General features: G+C 39.2%; 3 protein-coding genes across 3 annotated transcripts in view; 2 read left to right on the top strand and 1 right to left on the bottom strand.

Moving 5' to 3' along the window:
- Positions 1 to 1,938: 1,938 nt before the first annotated feature.
- Positions 1,939 to 5,071, bottom strand: hspb11 (heat shock protein, alpha-crystallin-related, b11; the record flags this gene model as incomplete). The annotated part of the gene is made up of 5 exons (XM_083913126.1): positions 1,939 to 2,068; positions 2,167 to 2,210; positions 2,304 to 2,372; positions 3,890 to 3,996; positions 4,980 to 5,071. The coding sequence occupies 5 exons, from the start codon at positions 5,069 to 5,071 to the stop codon at positions 1,976 to 1,978; spliced, it is 405 nt and encodes a 134-aa protein (XP_083769252.1). The 3' UTR covers positions 1,939 to 1,975.
- Positions 5,072 to 5,266: 195 nt separating this feature from the next.
- Positions 5,267 to 10,480, top strand: smn1 (survival of motor neuron 1, telomeric). Its single transcript, XM_083911768.1, has 8 exons — positions 5,267 to 5,368; positions 6,002 to 6,073; positions 6,165 to 6,284; positions 6,467 to 6,658; positions 7,587 to 7,757; positions 8,244 to 8,318; positions 9,841 to 9,948; positions 10,207 to 10,480. The coding sequence occupies exons 1-8, from the start codon at positions 5,321 to 5,323 to the stop codon at positions 10,261 to 10,263; spliced, it is 843 nt and encodes a 280-aa protein (XP_083767894.1). The 5' UTR covers positions 5,267 to 5,320; the 3' UTR covers positions 10,264 to 10,480.
- A 4,166-nt stretch (positions 10,481 to 14,646) lies between these two features.
- rtkna (rhotekin a) overlaps positions 14,647 to 16,960 on the top strand; it is a 59,515-nt gene continuing 57,201 nt past the window's right edge. Inside the window, exon 1 of the mRNA XM_083912909.1 lies at positions 14,647 to 15,000. Within this exon, the coding sequence (XP_083769035.1) occupies positions 14,890 to 15,000 (111 nt within the window). The 5' untranslated portion in view covers positions 14,647 to 14,889. The remainder of the gene's footprint in view (positions 15,001 to 16,960) is intronic.

Genomic DNA, 16,960 nt, shown 5'->3' with positions numbered 1-16,960 from the left:
TTCCCAGCAGAATTGTTTAAAAACTTACTTGACAATTATCCAGTAATATATTCTAGCTTTCAATAGTTCTTTTTCATAAAATCTACCATGATATAAATCTCTTTGTATGGACTCAGCTGAACATACAGAGTCTTGCTCCAGCAGATGTCTCAGTGCGATTGGACAGCAGTTAGGCTGCCATCAGAAGAAACTGGGTGATAATTTAGACCTGCCCCACAGTGAAATGATTATAATGCCCTCATATCCTGCTGTGATTCTCTTGATCGGCTGACAGTCAAGCACAAAAGGGCCTGAATTCATTAGTCATGGGCAGGCACATTTGCAAACCTGTTCAATATACAAAAAGGCATCTCTGCTTAAATATTCACAGCAAACACATGTAATAAATTCACAATTTGAATTAGTGTGGGGAAAAAAAGATTGTAGTCGTGAAATGGGAGTTTGCACTTCATTTGATGGGCTGACCCTCACCTCTAACATTATCATAAATATTCCATATATCGGTAAATAATAGATGAGTCAATAACACTGAATCAGTTTCTACCTTGCCCTCATTACTCATTACACACTCACATACTCAAATGTGCTATATCCCAGCCATACCCCTAAGCAATTAGTTGCTCCAAAATACCAGGGGGCTAGTTATTCAGCCATGTATTTCATATTTTTTATTGGTTTATTCAGAGCCCTGCATGCAGACCAAGCTACAGCAAACACAGCCTCAGCAAATCCCCAAGCTCCTCCGCAGTGAGCAAAGTAATTGGGGAGGGAGTCCCAAAGGGTCTTCACACACTGAACCCTTTGCTACCGATGAGTCGAAATGGCAATGGAGGTAGATAGGAGTCAGTGTGTGTGTGTGTGTGTGTGTGTGTGTGTGTGTGTGTGTGTGTGTGTGTGTGTGTGTGTGTGTGTGTGTGTGTGTGTGTGTGTGTGTGTGTGCTGGCGTGCGTGCGTGCGTGCGTGCGTGCATGCGTGCGTGCGTGCATGCGTGCGTGAGTGCGTGCGTGCGTGCGTGCGTGCGTGCGTGCGTGCGTGCGTGCGTGCGTGCGTGCGTGCGTGCGTGCGTGCGCAGGATAAAGTACATGGCTTGAGTACTTTGTGTGAATAGGGCTGCAGTCTTTGGAGACTTGCTGGTTGGCTGGGAAACCATCTGGTCACCCACCCTACCTCATCCCCCAGCTGCATTACCCATGGTTCCCTATTTCTATGGGGATGTCAAATTCTGCACAGGGGCTGTCCGGATGCCAATTTATAAAGCCCCCACTGCTCAAAATTAGTTAATTAACTCTATCTCTCACACAGAGAGAAACTTCCTTTGTACGTAATTCTACCATTCATTGCAATCCAACTATTTTATTCTAAAGCTTTGCCAACTATCAGCTTGTGAAATTAGCAAGGAACAGTTGTGAATGTGGGATAAAAAGCCCCATGAGTGAATCCATAATGTTAAAGAAGCACAAACATAAAATTAGTTAAAGCTGATTTCAGAATTTGAGGCCAGATTTTAAAGTGCACTTTAGCTTTCAACCATTTGCATTGTCTGGAACTGCAACTCGGCTGATAAGATTAAGATGATAAAATAAATTTTGTTTAGAAAGGCATTAATTGATTTTCCAAATCAATATACCTCACATATTTATGGCGTACGCTTATCAGATTCCCAGTTACTGTTATAACTGTCTGCCATGAGGCCCAAGATGTGTGTGCGTGTGCGTGTGCGTGTGCGTGTGAGTGTGTGTGTGTGTGTGCGTGTGTGTGCGTGTGCGTGTGCGCGTATGTGTGCGTGTGTGTGTGCGTGTGTGTGTGTGTGTGTGTGTGTGTGTGTGTGTGTGTAAACAGACTGGGCATATAATTAGATCTATTCATATTTTCAGTGGTATATATATTATTATTGTATATGTATATACCCTGTATATATATATATATATTTATATACACACATACACATATAAACAATAATAATACATTGCAAGACTCAATTTTGTACACTGACTCTGTGCACTGAGACAAAGTGATCATATCCTGAGGTGATGATAAAACGAAGGTGGGTTGCGCTGCTTCCATTAAGCTGAAAAATAGAGGAAAAATAAAGACAAGTAGTTGTGTTAATTGGTAATTCTATGCATTAATATGTATTACACAATATTGTTTTTCATTTCAACTTACCAAAATTGCATTTGACTGAAGATGTCCCTCTGTATGTTCAAGTTCTATAAGACAATCAGCTTGTTAACCCCAGATTCAGTTTTTTGGCATTTAAACCAAATGTGCAAACAGACACTGTAGATGGATGTTCCTCTTACCTTTCTCTGTAACAGATTCAAATTGAGAAGCACTTTGTGAGGTGTTCTTTTCTATCTTAAGATGTTTGACTGCAAAAGAAAAAACACAGCCAGATATGTGATGGAACAACAATATAATATAATAATTCATATATATAGTTTACGTTTTTTTTCAGAAAATATAACAGACGAACTTTGAACATTTTGGTCCGTCACAACTTCCTAGGAACAAATTCATTTTGGAAATAAGCGTGCCATTGTGTCAAAGTGGTAAAATAATGACACATTATGCTATGCTAGAGGCATGGCTCTATGGACAGGCCACCATTTTAATCTTGACTAACTATTGGATGGATTGCCATGAAACTTTCTAAAGACATCCCAATGACTTTGCTCATCCTTTTCTAACCTTTCTTCTAGCACCACAGTGAGGTTGACATTTGTGGTTTTGACGTCGATTTGCCATGACATTTGCTACACGTATTCAAGCCCCCCTCAGGATAAACTGTAATCACTTTAGTAATCCCATTTTAATCTAGTACCACCATCATGTCAAATTTCCAATGTGTCCAATACTTTGGTTTATGAACAAAACCTCACAAATCGAATCACGTTCCTATCAGTCTCAGCCATACTTTGTGCTTGCTGCTTATTAACAAACGTTTGCACCCCAACATGCTTGTAAACCTTGTACCCTTGACTGATTTTAAAGATCTGGTATAAACTCTGGAGTCTAGGTTCTCTGTATGCAAGTGTTTTAAATTAGTGTGTTTTTGTGTTTTTTATTTCACTTACTATTTGTTGTCTGATTTTTATACTGTAACTGTATTGCTGCTGTCCTGGCCAGGTCTCCCTTGTAAAAGAGAATTATGGTCTCAATGGGACTTACCTGGTTAAATAAAGGCTAAATAAATAAAAATATAATGCTAAACTAAGATGGTGAACATATCCTAAACATAGTACTTGCAATGACTATGCAATCACTTATTGTCCAATATCTTTCAAATCAATCAGTAATTTTTACATCAAGTTGGAGGAATAGATACAAGAAGAATGTGTGGGTCCCTTTACTTGTGACTGCAAACACTACGGATCAATAAAAAAAAAAACAATACTCAGAGTCTCGCAAAACTTAAGTCTTGACTTCATCTCAATAAAATATTTGGCATGGTAAAATGGTGGTGAGTTCAGAACTAATCAAACATGTAATTGCCCTTTGGTTTTAGAGTCTGTTAGGTTTGCATGTTTTCAAATACCATTTAAAATATTGTATTTAATTTCTGTCCATTTAAGTGCTGTGAAAAAACGGGCCATTGTCACATTGGTCAAATACCTGAAGGAGTGTCCAAACTTTGAAATAATAATATTGATCCAGCTAATAATGTAAAGTTGTATGTTGCCTAGGTCATTGACACATATATTCACTTTTAATGCTACCACTATTAGTAAGTATATTTTAATAGACTGGCTTTTATCAGAAAATGACACAACATGTGTTTACAGTATGGCATGGGGAACTTCAAGGCAGATACTTCAGACAATAACTATTTGCTTGAACAGTTCATTTGACAATGGCAGTATGTGTGACACTATCACAGCCCCCATACCATTATAGCTGTCCACTGTCACAGCAGAAATATTCGTGGGTTCAGCAAAGCGAATGATGAACTCTTGAGGAAACATCCCGGTGGACATCCAAAACGTGTTAGTGTTTCTGGGTGAAAGAGGCAGACATCAGAACCAGAATCAGAATCAGAATCAGCTTTGATGGCCAAGTAGGTGAGAACACATACGAGGAATTTGACTGCTGCTTTTTGCCACTCTCAATTTACATAAGAAATAGTGTCAAAAAATACTACAAAAAAATCATGACTTTGGTACGATACCTGCCTAAAATACCTCGATTCCGATACTGAAACGATACCACAGTGGAAAACGTAACCATCATCGAATGTAATGAAATAAAATATAAGATGACAGCATTTTACTTACTTATTTTACTTACTTATTTTACTTATTAAAACACTTAATTAATACTTAACACAATATATTTTGGTAAAAGCTGCTGAGCTTTATAGCTACTTAAATTATTATAAAGTACAACACAAATGACCCTATTGGTCTATCCTCTAACCAAACCATTTTCTTACTAATATAAATTACAATGCATTATTGACAAAAATGTACATGCTGTGATTAAATTACCAGTACTGACCGAAATAGACATACAGCTAAAAACAAGGATAACAAAAATAAACAAAGATAAACATCAACGTTCATGGTAAATAGTAATAGTAAACATGAAAATTGATTGTTTTGAGCAAGTTGAATGTATCTGACTTGGCTTTTCATGAGGCTAAATATAATACGAGCTAGTCTTACAATTCATAGGTTCAAAAGTAGGTGCTTTTAATGGGGTTACCTGTATATAAACTACTAATATAGGTCGAAACAATAGCCTTCTGATCCAGAATATCACCTATAATGAAAATGTAATGTGGTATACTGTTTATGCCTATAGATTGATAGACAGGGGTACATTTCACGGCAGGGGTGCTGAATACGGCACAACACCTGTTTGATATTCAGTAGCATAGAATAAAGTGAACCCCATGACATTAACTTTCACATAACGACTTAAGTTTGACAAAACCACTGGCGTTATTTCCGAAATAGCTCGTGTTAGCTCGCACTCACCCGTCCGTGATGTTTTCTGGGGGTTGATTCTCATCACTGGATGCAGCCACAACAACTTTTGCACCCAGAGAACTCAGAGACGAATCAATCATCTTCAATGACCCACGCAGCAAAATATGTTGTTGTCTCGTTGAGGGAAATAAAAACGTTCTGTTTTGTTTTCGAGTCTTGGAAAAGTCGACAACGAAGCTAACGTTAACCTAGCTAGCGTTACTGCCGTTGCCAAGCCAACCACTGCGTCGCGTGTTAAATACGTCAACATCACAATAGTACGTCACTTTTTCCGACGCACGTTGCTCGTTAGCAATTTGCAGTGAGCAGTGAAATCTCCGCATCTTCACATGGCGAATGGATGCAAAGACGTGTTGTTTTCACGTGGAAGTGGACAGGTGAGTTATGATACACTAGTGAGAATAGCCAGTAAACACATAGGAACCCGTGTAGGCCGATATAGAGTTGGTTGAGTCGGTGAGCTAGGAAGCTAAGCTACAAACTAGCGCTGGGTTTGGCTAAGTTGGGTAACAAAGAGGAAATAAATAGAAAAACAGAAATCTACAGTGTACCTGCCGTATTCTATTATACTATAGAATAGTGTAGGCCGATATAGAGTTGGTTGAGTCGGTGAGCTAGGAAGCTAAGCTACAAACTAGCGCTGGGTTTGGCTAAGTTGGGTAACAAAGAGGAAATACATAGAAAAACAGAAATCCACAGTGTACCTGCCGTATTCTATTATACTATAGAATAGTGTTTTGCTGTTATTGGGCAGAGTAGATTGATTTAGCCTAGCTTTAGCTGCTCAATATGCTGCACTTGGGATGGAAAGATAAACATGACACGTTAGATGTCAACTGCAAGAAAAATAAATAAAAAATGATGCACTGTCAAATTGGCCGGAGGATAAGCAAGAGCGAGAATCCACAGTCATTTGACTAATTTCTGCGTATTGTCGGTCTTATTTTGCATTTAATGTGAAAGGCTAGTTTCACATTAGCACTCAACTCTAAATCTGTTCTTTTTTCCAGAGTGACGATTCAGATATATGGGATGATACAGCATTGATAAAGGCTTATGACAAGGCAGTTGCATCATTCAAGGTAAACAATCAGCGATTTGCGGCGGATGTGCATGTAAAAGGTTTATGTTTGTTTTTGTCACTCATGCCTCTGTTCCTGCTTTGTGTGCCAGACTGCCCTTAAGGGTGAAGATGAGCCAGAAGCCCCCAAGAAAAACCAACCGGGAAAAAAACGCAAGAACAACAAAAAGAACCAGAGCAGGAAAAGAACAAATACACCACCAGATAAAGAGGTGAACAATTGGAATGCAATAATACACATACATGTACAAGAAGGAGGCTAATTGTTCAGGAGTTTTATTGACAGTTTACAGGGGTCTCAATGACTGCTGCATTGAAATCAACATCATACGTGTTTCAACATTTTAAAACATAAGACAACAGCAGTATGGTTACACTTTATGCTGTGTCACAGTGGCAGGTTGGGGACTCGTGCTGTGCTTACTGGTCAGAGGATGGCCAGCTCTATGCAGCCACCATCTCCTTCATAGATGAGAAGAAGGGCACTTGTATAGTTGTTTATACAGAATACGGAAACGAGGAGGAGCAGAACCTTGAAGACTTGCTTTCAGAGATTTCTGAAGGTGACGAGGAAACAAATACCAAGGTAAAGCACTGAAAATACATTATTTTATTTATATCTGTGCAGTATATTTTATTTAATCCAATTTTTATTTATTACAACATTCATACCTCTTCATTTAATAGGTTAGTGGTGATACACATTGCATCTCTTCAGTGTGTTTTGTGTGTTGGTGTATCTGTCTTATTCCCTCATGCTAAAGATATGATGATGTTTCCAAACAGAGACATTTTTCTTTGATTGACTGAATCAAAGAAAAGTGGGCTTCTTTCCACACTGAACATTAACATTTTCAATATTTATAAGCCCTTTTCACACATGCACCCTAATTTGTAGGCGGCTCACCAACTCCCTTTTGCTGTGAACAAGAGCTAGAGTATTTTCTTAAAAATCACTATGGCAATGAGCCACCTCAAACCTGCACATATTTCTACAGCCTTGGTGAAAAGAGGAAGCATCATTACCTATCGTATACTTGTATGATATACATATCATAACCCTGATACAGATCACAAGGTTATGTCTTTCATTCTGCAATCATGCACACCATAAATTAGAAATCAAAAACAGTATGCAGGTAAAAGGAGATAAAATAATTCCCAGGTTACTTTGACGGTTCTATTTGGCCGCTTTAGACTTAATATAATTGGAGGTAATTACTGTACGAAGAGGTCAGTTGAGGTACATAAATGTATATTACAATGCTTGATCTTTATCCAATTATAACTCCTGGAAAGCAATGAACATTATAACGTGCTATTTCGCAGTGCAATCAATTTTAGGATTAAGTAGTAATCTGTAAAGCATTTGCATCTTATATGGATTGTAACTTAATATGGCTATAGATAAAAAATATATATATTACTTAAAAACAAATTTAAATATATTTCAGAAGTTGCTCTGTATAGTAACCAGGGTGTATGTGTGTGTATATAATTTCTATGCAATTAAGGTAAAGGGGGCAGAATCGTCAACAGAGGAGAGTGACCGGTCAACTACACCAAACCAACACAAACAACAATCACACGGTAAACCCCAGAAGTCCAAGGCCCACAGAGAACCTCCTCCCATGTGGGCTCCTGGGTTCCCTCCAGGACCACCTCCCATGCATGCTTTCAGACAGGTATGTAGAAAGACTCCTTATCTCTTTTAGTCAATGAGCAAAATGAACTGATAGTAGAGTATTTTCATCCATATTATTGCTTCAATGTTTAGAATTGAGATGAAGCAATAAAGATTTCATACAGTCTGTGAGTAGTTTAGCTGTTTGATGCAGCTACGTTATTAATAAAATGAAATGTAAACAATATAAAGTGTTTTACAATGTGAGCAATAAATCTAGAATATAAACCGCAACCTCTCAGTGATAGCATTTATAGTTGGGAGATTGTATTGGATGTCAATGAATTTAACTGGCATTTAAGTTAAGAGCTCTACTCTCTGTATTAATGTGATTGTATAAAGAGGGATAGTAAAATGTATTTTTCAAAGAATATGTATTATATTTAGGCTCCCTTTCAAGCAAAATGATCTGGGGTAGTATTTGGTAATGTTGAGTTCACAGCATGTTTTTTTTCCAACTTTTTTTCTTTTTTGTTACCTCTACCAGGGGGGCAGCAGACGATCTGGTGGTCACGGGCCTGAACCTCCTTCTTGGCCACCCTTGATGCCTTTTGGTCCACCAGTGAGTTTGAATATATCCCTACACTAATGCCGCATTTTCACTGCATGGCATGGCAACTACTACTCAACTCGGGATCATCCATTTTAGCATAAAAACTGACATACAATTGACTAAGTGCAGACATCGTTGTCCGATGAAAGGATCAAGCGAATGTTGTGTTGATGATGATGTCCCAGTGTCTCTATGGCAATCATTCATAGCGACACCGGGGCCTCTACACTGAGGCGATGCTGTCCGCAGTGGAAAATTATATAGAGAAAAGCCCCTGGTACCAACATGTCGTGCCAAACCATGCAGTGGAACTAAGGCATTATAAGAAATTTCATTTGAGCATGTTATACATACCAGGGTATGTGCAGGGTCTTAAAAACTCTAAAATACAATTTTCTGAATTTTAGGCCTTAAATAGTGTTAAAAAGTCTTAAATACAATTTTGTCATGTCTCTGTTGCTCTTTTTTAAATTTCATTTTTGGGGAAAGGTTTAGATTAACGTTACATTGTAATAAAACTACTAAACAGAACAAACTTGAAATAAATAACCACAAACGCCTAGTCAGAATGGTATTTATCATGTATATATGAATAATATAAGTTCTCATGTAAACGCCATATCCTGAATATGATCATAAGCCTCATAAAAAGGGATATTCATGTCCATGTAAATGCAGTTATTTGTGAAGATGCAGAGATCTCAGCTCCTGAAAATGTGTTGAAACATGTCAATTCCAAACCAGGAACACAGGTCAAGGCTTAGTTGTTTTGTTTTTTTTAAATTAAATTATTGCTTTTGTTATTTAGAAAAATATATGTTCAGTTTCACTTTTAGAATAAAATTGAAATATGCAATGGCTTGCAGTCTATACCTCAGAAATAATCATTCTTTAATTTGAAAAAGAGAAGAGAAAATATATTGTGTAGATTTTAATAGAAGGGATCTTTTCACTCATTTGTCTTCAATCTCATTTTGTCAAAAAAAAAAGAATCAAATCGTACCGTGATCTCAGTATCGTGAATCGAATGGTGAGTTCAGTGTACGTTGCATCCCTTTTACAGTCGCATGCGGAGTCGGAAGAACACAAAGCGGCTGAGTTTTTTATTTCTGGTGTTTTTGAGTATTTCTAGCTGATTCCGTTCGATTAAGCATTTTTAAAGTGTAAAAGTGATTTTATAGAGTTAAATGATTCTGTAATGTAACGTTGCATTTGGTTAGTTCTGTGAAGTCATATTTAATAAATGCATCTACTTACGCAAGTAATTCTGGGACTCCGATTTTCTTACATATGCTTAATCTTCTTTGTCAGTAGGGATGTGTAATGGATCTTAAATTGTGTTTATGATGGTTTTAAAAAGGTCTAAAAAAAGTCTTAAATTTAACTTGTTGAAACCTGCGGAGACCCTGGCTACAGCAGGTGCTGTTTTATTTGTGCAGTCTACATCTGAAAAGCACATTCAGTTGGTATATTGAGAAACAGCTTTCAATGTAGCATGTTATTAATAGACAGCAAATATTGTTACTTGCAGATGATTCCTCCACCTCCACCGATGAGCCCTGACATGGTGGATGACGAGGCTCTGGGCAGCGTGCTCATCTCCTGGTACATGAGTGGATATCACACAGGATACTACTTGGTATGTGCACGGAATCTGACTTATTATGGGCTGTAAAATGGATTTACAGTTTTTATTTACAGGTTCAGTCTCTTGCATTATGTAGTGAAGAGCAGTGGGCGTGTATGGTAATTTGGACCTTTTTGGTACAGTTAAATTTTCGCTGCTATGCTTCTTGGCTAGAGGAGCCTTTTCATCAAATGCCTCCAGCTGCATAATAGATGGGAGTCCTTGAGTTTTTAAAAGGGGAGTCATATTAACGTCATATTCTTTTTACAGGGGTTGAAACAAGGACGCAAAGAAGCTGCCAATTGGACGAAACTGCACCACAAATGAAATGATCAACTCAACATGTCATAGTTTCAGTTTGTCAGGGTGTCCCCTGGAGCAGCAGACACCCTCCCTGTGCCTGGTGTTTTTTTTTCTCGTTTAAATGAAATGTTATAAACTAAGTGTACATGCTGTGAACGGAGTGTCCATCGAAGCTCAAGGAGGAGAGTTTTGTATTCTTTGTAAATAGATTAAATAAAGGCTATTGGAGCACAGTTGATAACCTGCTCAATATTTATTTTTTATTGCACTGTGGAATAGATGCACTATTGTGAAATGAAATTTTATCGGGAGCAGATGTGTGTAATTATAGCCACACTTTTCAGTCATTATGAATATATTTTTCTCGTATTTTACTCATTACCAAAAGGAAGTTATCTGTGTGTGTGTGTGTGTGTGTGTGTGATCGACTCGATGTGTGGTTGTAATGGCAAATGATGTCCAGCAGAAGTCAGACTAGTATAATGTATTCATAGTTATAGGAAACTGTGGCGTGATTGAATCTACATAATGGCTCGGTGTTTAAACCTGTACAGGACCACTGCCAGGCACTCTCTGCTTCTAATTGTGTGTCTGCTGTACACTTGTGTCTCTTGGCATGCTAATAATGATTGCAAGCCAGACTGGAGTCCTGCTTTAGTTCCTCTGATGCTTTTCACAAAATTACTTTAGAGACTCGTTCCAGTGTATGCGTTGCATTTGAGCTCTCTGTTTTCCTTGAGGTGTTTATTCGTCCACCACCCAATATAGGAGCGCATCAATCATAACATTTTTCACTCAGATGGTTGCATATTTATTTTTATAGAGTGAAAGTAGGCAAGGTTTCAGACCGTATGACACATTGTCTCAGTTATGCAGATTGATATTGATTTTTAGACAAAGTCATCAAGACATTAAGATCATTGACAGACATTTTTATCAAAATGCCCTTTACACTTGACAAGCTCAAACTTTGAATGCAAACGAAAGGACGTTAACAGGTCAGGGTCAGGGAGACACCAATGTTTTATAGGTTTTTTTTATGGTATACTTGTGTAGAATGAGTGTCTCCATAACATTGGGTATGTTATTTATCTCCTGAAAACTGATCCTGGAATGTTTAATAATGTAAGAACAGTAGAGGACATAGGGCCATAGTTACTGTATGCGAGTGTATCTTTAGAATATAGAAAACCACACGTAATTACAGTGGGAACAGCCACAATCAATCTGCTGAGCCTGTAGCTCTTTCATTCCACAAAAGGGATTTGTGATCTGCTGCCTGTTTACACCCACTCCACTGGTTCTGAACTCGTGGGCAATTGATCATATACTGTATGATTGTGTGAGGTAGATAGACAGACAGAAAAGGATTTTCTGGTACCGTCTAACAGCATGATGGTCTCCTGGTGTTTATCTCGTGGTCGTCCCCCAGCTGCTCCATAGCCACTGCTCTCTGAGTGAAAAGCGGTCCCTTTGTTTGTGTACTGACTGTGGTCGGCATTTTATAGCCCACTGTGTTTGTGCCATTCCTGACTGCTGTATTTGATTCTCACTCTAACTGACCCTTTTTTTTGTGCGTGCTTGTACATTTGTGTGGGCAAAAGAGTGAAAAGAAGGACGGTAACAGGAGAAAATGCAGTTTGTGGGATTTACAAATAGAATATGCACTATAAACGAGGGCTGATAAACCAGACCTATCTTTCCCCCACAGATGGATTTAAAATCTGCAACCAAAAAAGCCTGCACATAAGCCCCTTGCTTGTCTGACTGCAGCAAACTGAGCTGCCCAAAGGGCTCGATGGAGTTAAAAGAGGGTCAGACCTAGCTTGGGAAAGCACTGCTCCCCTCTGTGACTGTCTACCCCCTACTGACCAGAGCGGCATGTGGTGTGTAAACATAATCTGCATTTCACATAGTCCCTTCTAGGAAACAGACCAACATCTAAAGTGAGATCACATTGCTGCATGAGTTACGGCGCCTTTAGTTATTTACGCAGGCTTCCAATATCAACAAACATCCTGCTTTTAAATAAGATACTTTCAGGGAGATTAGAGAAACCGGGGGCTACACAAACCCCTTTCCCTTTTTCCCCAAGTGATCTAGCACTGAACACTCACGTTGCAAACATCTTTAACCCATGGTCGAAGAGTAATTGTGTTCTCTAAATCACTGCATCTAAGCAAGTATGCGGCGCTTTGTTTTAAAGTGAGCACAGTGCACCAACCTGTTGAGGAACCTGGTTGAAACATAGAATGGGAAATGAAACACTATATATTTTTCTGTTACAAAGAACCCAAATGAGAAACTTAATTCAGATTATATGATTGACAGACAACAGATTGCTGTATCAAGGCTGTTTATGATTAAAACAAAAGGGAACAAAACATGCTCGCCATCACAACATGATACCATAATGCCAGAATGTGGATTTTTCCAGAGCTAATTGCCTACTCGTTAATTAAAGTAGTTCTGTTGTAAATAGGAGGAATATCACAGTAAACAATGGTGCCCAATTACACAAACCCATGATGTAGACTTTATCTTAATGCATTGATTTACAGCCTTGTATCACTAAAGGCTTTTGAACTGAGCTTGTGTGTGTTCCTCTCACACACACACTTTGTTCGGATAGTTTCAGGTGATACAGTAGGTCATGCTTTGGGTTACAGAGTGTCTGAATGTGCGGAAAAGAGATAAATAGGGTTTTACTGAGCTGGCTTCTCGCCATCATCGCTGAACTGCAACTGCTGACTCTGGTGTGTTGCTTACTTGAAATTTATAGAATGAACAGCCACACACACACACACCTACACACCTACCATTAGACAAGGGTGGGCAGTTCATGACGGGTCATCTACGGGTTTTGGATTGAAAGAGTCCCAGTATCTGGATAAAATGTGCCTTCTTGTGGGACTGGAAGCAGAGTTGCAGTATGCTATACCTCGTGTCATGATGCTGGAACTCATGAGCAAACCTCTATCACTCGCGATGGATGTGACCTCTGCTTTAGTGAGATTGATCGTCGATGACCTTCTGACCTTTCAGAATTCCACTCACAGCAGGTCCAGTAAAGTCCTGGTGCCACCACAGATCGCGATTCACATTCCTGCTGGATTTTCATGCACTTTTACTACAACACTACAAGATGCTCATAAATAAAATGTTGTACCGTGTACACGCCCCTGCTTTACAGCCCCTATAGCCTTCATTGCCTGTCATGGGGCTTTCTCAGAAAGAGTAGCAAATAACGCATCACCTGAAACTTATTGTAGGCCTAAAGCCCCTGGTCCTTTGACAGGTCAAGGAAATTGTTTGATCTGGTATACACTCTTTTATGTGATATGCTACAGAAGCTTTGTTCTTTTAACTTCATTAATTCAGCTGGACACACTAGTGGATTCGTCACCCATATGTATTCTTTGTGAAGACCTAGAGCTTTCCAACAATATCAAACATGTCATGTTAGAAATTGGATGGAGTGGTACAGCCTTAAAAAATGGTGACTGTTGGAATGTGCCACTTTTGAGTGTCAGGGGTGGAGGGGTAAGAACAGCTCAAAAATGTTTTTCAAATTGAAACTGATTGAATCTGGGACTAGTTTAAAAACAGAATACATTCATATAACAGTAATTTCAATAGAACTTTTACATAGACTTTGAAAAGGCTATCCCAGAATGAAATAATCAAGGGTACACGTTTGTAGACAATTGATGTTGTGCGCACAAACACACACACTCACACTCACACACACACACACACACACACACACACACACACACACACACACACACACACACACACACACACACACACACACACACACACAAACAAGTGGTTTCATGCTTTAACTTTAGCCTATTTACATAGCACCTTTCATACAAACATGCAGGCCAAAGTGCTTCACACAGTAAAATTGAATCAACACAAACAAGAAACAAAGTACAAATAAAATATAAATACAATTTTTGCAACACCATAAATTGCAACAACAATAACCATACATGTTTAAAATAGCAATCAATAAAAGTCAATTGAATAAAACAAAATAGAAATAAACGCCAGGAATAAAACAAATATTAAAACCAACGGTTAAAACTTAAAAACAAAGACTATAACGTCACTTAAAATTAAAAGCCAGATAAAGACAGGCCTTTTGGAAATACCGAATCTAATATCCAAAGACTGCTCCATCCATCCTGAATGACTTGAACAACAGGCCTACAACAGGCTCTGAGATCGCCGGTAGGGGTCTCCTGATACAGGGCAGCGTAAAGTTGGGTCCCAGCTCAGCTCTGCCACATGGGGTGTCACCGCGTTACTGTCGCACGCACAAGGGGCAGTATTTGGAAAAGTGAAAAGTCAGCTGGGAAGGAAGACTCCATGAATCCGTTTCCTTTTTTTCCTTCCTGTGAATGATCGTGCTTCAGTCTCGGCTCCCCCACATCACTAGAAACGTCAGTGTTTGAGTCAGGGGGGTCTCGCCTGAACCTCTTGGGAGTTTCCCCTGCCCTGCCCGGTGGGGATCTGCGTGCGCTGGTGTAGTTTGAGCACTTTTCGAAGCGATTCCTCCCCTTAGTGTTTGCTTTAAATTCGGCCAATACGGTCGGTCACACACGGGATTATCGGTTAAGTTGTCAGAAAGCTGAGACGATGTTTTGCCGAAATCAAACTGCGAGAGCGACCGTCGCCCGCGGCTCTGCCCTTGAAATGGAGATACGGCGTGGGAAGTTCAGAAAGAGCGTTTACCTGGACACATCACAGGTAAATCCAACCGGGTGGATCCGCCACAATCTGATCACCACCGTCTCATCACACGCAACAAACATACGCACTATGGGGGGGTTCTCTGTCTGCAACTTTGACTGATCTCTCTTCTTCTACAAACTAACTTTACCACACTTTTAATCTCGTTCTGAAGGCTTCGGAGTTCGTACCCTGTTTTGCTTTGTGCGATATTTTTAATTAAACTGCACTGGAGAGCCGTGATGCTGCGTTCACGTCCTCAAATTAAAGCTCTTAATTGCAGCATTTTCAAACTACTTTGCATTTTGCCCGACTCTTAACCAAAAAAAACAATGTCCCTGCTGAGACTTAAACGTGTGTCTGTGGTGCTGAGAAGTGAGTTGATACTAATTTAAACGTGCTTTATGTTACGTTCCATCTCCCATGGTGTTATTTTAATATTCCTATGGTTTAATATTGGGTAGTGTTGTTGTGATGCTGCCACCTTGAAGTGGTTATTGCACCACATTTGTTTTCATAATGGCTCATTTTATTTTAATTTTTTTTAACTGCACTGTACTTCTGTACTTTTGTGCTCAAGAGATTTCTGCTTCCCTTGATAGTCACCTTGATCAACTGTTCTCACGCACTTTCTTTGAATAACGCTGCAAAATTGCAAAAAAAAAACTGCTCTTCTGTGAAGAACATTGGCTCACTTATTTTAACTGCGTTTTTTAGTTTTTACTGGACAGTTACCCCCAAGAGAAGAGTAAAAAAAAAAGGGCTGCATCCAAAAGTTGAGAACTAGGTCAGAGCTGTAGCCTGTGTATCCCCCTCAGCTGTTTATCACTGCATTATAACTGGTACTCTTCATGCATGTCTTCCTCTTCCTCTGTGTACAATTTCCATGTCAACATCTGCTTCATATTAGCCACCGTTTGTCGGCAGAGACTTCTCATCTCACCTCTAATTATTTTTACTCACACAGATCACTTTAATAATGTTTTGATGTACTGTTCTCCCTCTTTCTGTCTCCATTCTCCCTCTCTCTCTCTCTCTCTCTCTCTCTCTCTCTCTCTCTCTCTCTCTCTCACACACACACACACACACACACACACACACACACATTTGCCTGTGAGCCCACGGGCAGTTTGCATATTACTTTGGTTTCACTTAGTTATTCAGACCGAAACATGTTCCAACTTTAGGGTTTTTTGTTAAATTAACACTAAACCGACATTTTAGCTGCAGTTTTGGAGTGAATGAATGAATGAATTGTTTTGGTGATACTAAACAGAAAGAAAGAGGAATGAGAGGATAGCGTGTCAGGGAGAGAGGCGGTGGATTTAATTGTAAGAGGATATTAACGGAATGTTAATGGTGCAATATAGCAAATGGAAAAGATAGGGTATTGATTATGTCTTTCTCCTCCCTGAATCTCTCTTGCTTGTTTACCCTGGCTATGTGTGTGTATATACGCATACACATTGTCAGCTTATGTGTTTATAATTCATGTCACAGGAAAACACCATAAACCTCCGGAGAGTCGGGTACACTCGTATTGATGTGCAGTGAGAATGACCCTGATCTGGTGTCTGAGCAGTTATATTCGGCACACGAGTAAAGGCCCATTATACTGTACATAACACCTCCTGGAGGTGCAGTAGTCTACATGTGGTTAAGTGTATATCTCTTGCAGGAGTGAATGATCACTGATGTGTCTTCGAGTTTACTTTCAGGTGGCGTGAGTTCATGATTGTCTCTGGGGTGCACAAACGGTGATGAGCAGTGGACCATTATATGTATATTATTTTATATAATAGTTATTCATATTCATTTGGCCAGGAAGGTTGGGTGTGGGTTAGATGAAGAGGGAGCAGAAGTGGAAAGAGGACTGTTTTGGAGGAAGGAAATCAAAAGGGAATAAAAAAGGCACTGACCAGGCTGATCCATCACATTCATCTTCACAGATACTCTACTCCCTGTTTAATCGTTGTAT

The sequence above is a fragment of the Echiichthys vipera genome, assembly GCF_963691815.1.
Source record: "Echiichthys vipera genome assembly, chromosome: 4".
Taxonomy (NCBI): Eukaryota; Metazoa; Chordata; class Actinopteri; order Perciformes; family Trachinidae; genus Echiichthys; species Echiichthys vipera.
This window is presented reverse-complemented; position numbering and strand designations above follow the sequence as displayed.

What these genes read in the sequence shown, in the direction of transcription:
- smn1 (XM_083911768.1), top strand. Translation starts at nt 5,321, where the DNA reads ATGGCGAATGGATGCAAAGACGTGTTGTTTTCACGTGGAAGTGGACAG. An exon ending in ATACACCACCAGATAAAGAG is followed by an intron (nt 6,285 to 6,466) that starts GTGAACAATTGG and finishes GCTGTGTCACAG; the next exon opens with TGGCAGGTTGGGGACTCGTG. An exon ending in ACGAGGAAACAAATACCAAG is followed by an intron (nt 6,659 to 7,586) that starts GTAAAGCACTGA and finishes TATGCAATTAAG; the next exon opens with GTAAAGGGGGCAGAATCGTC.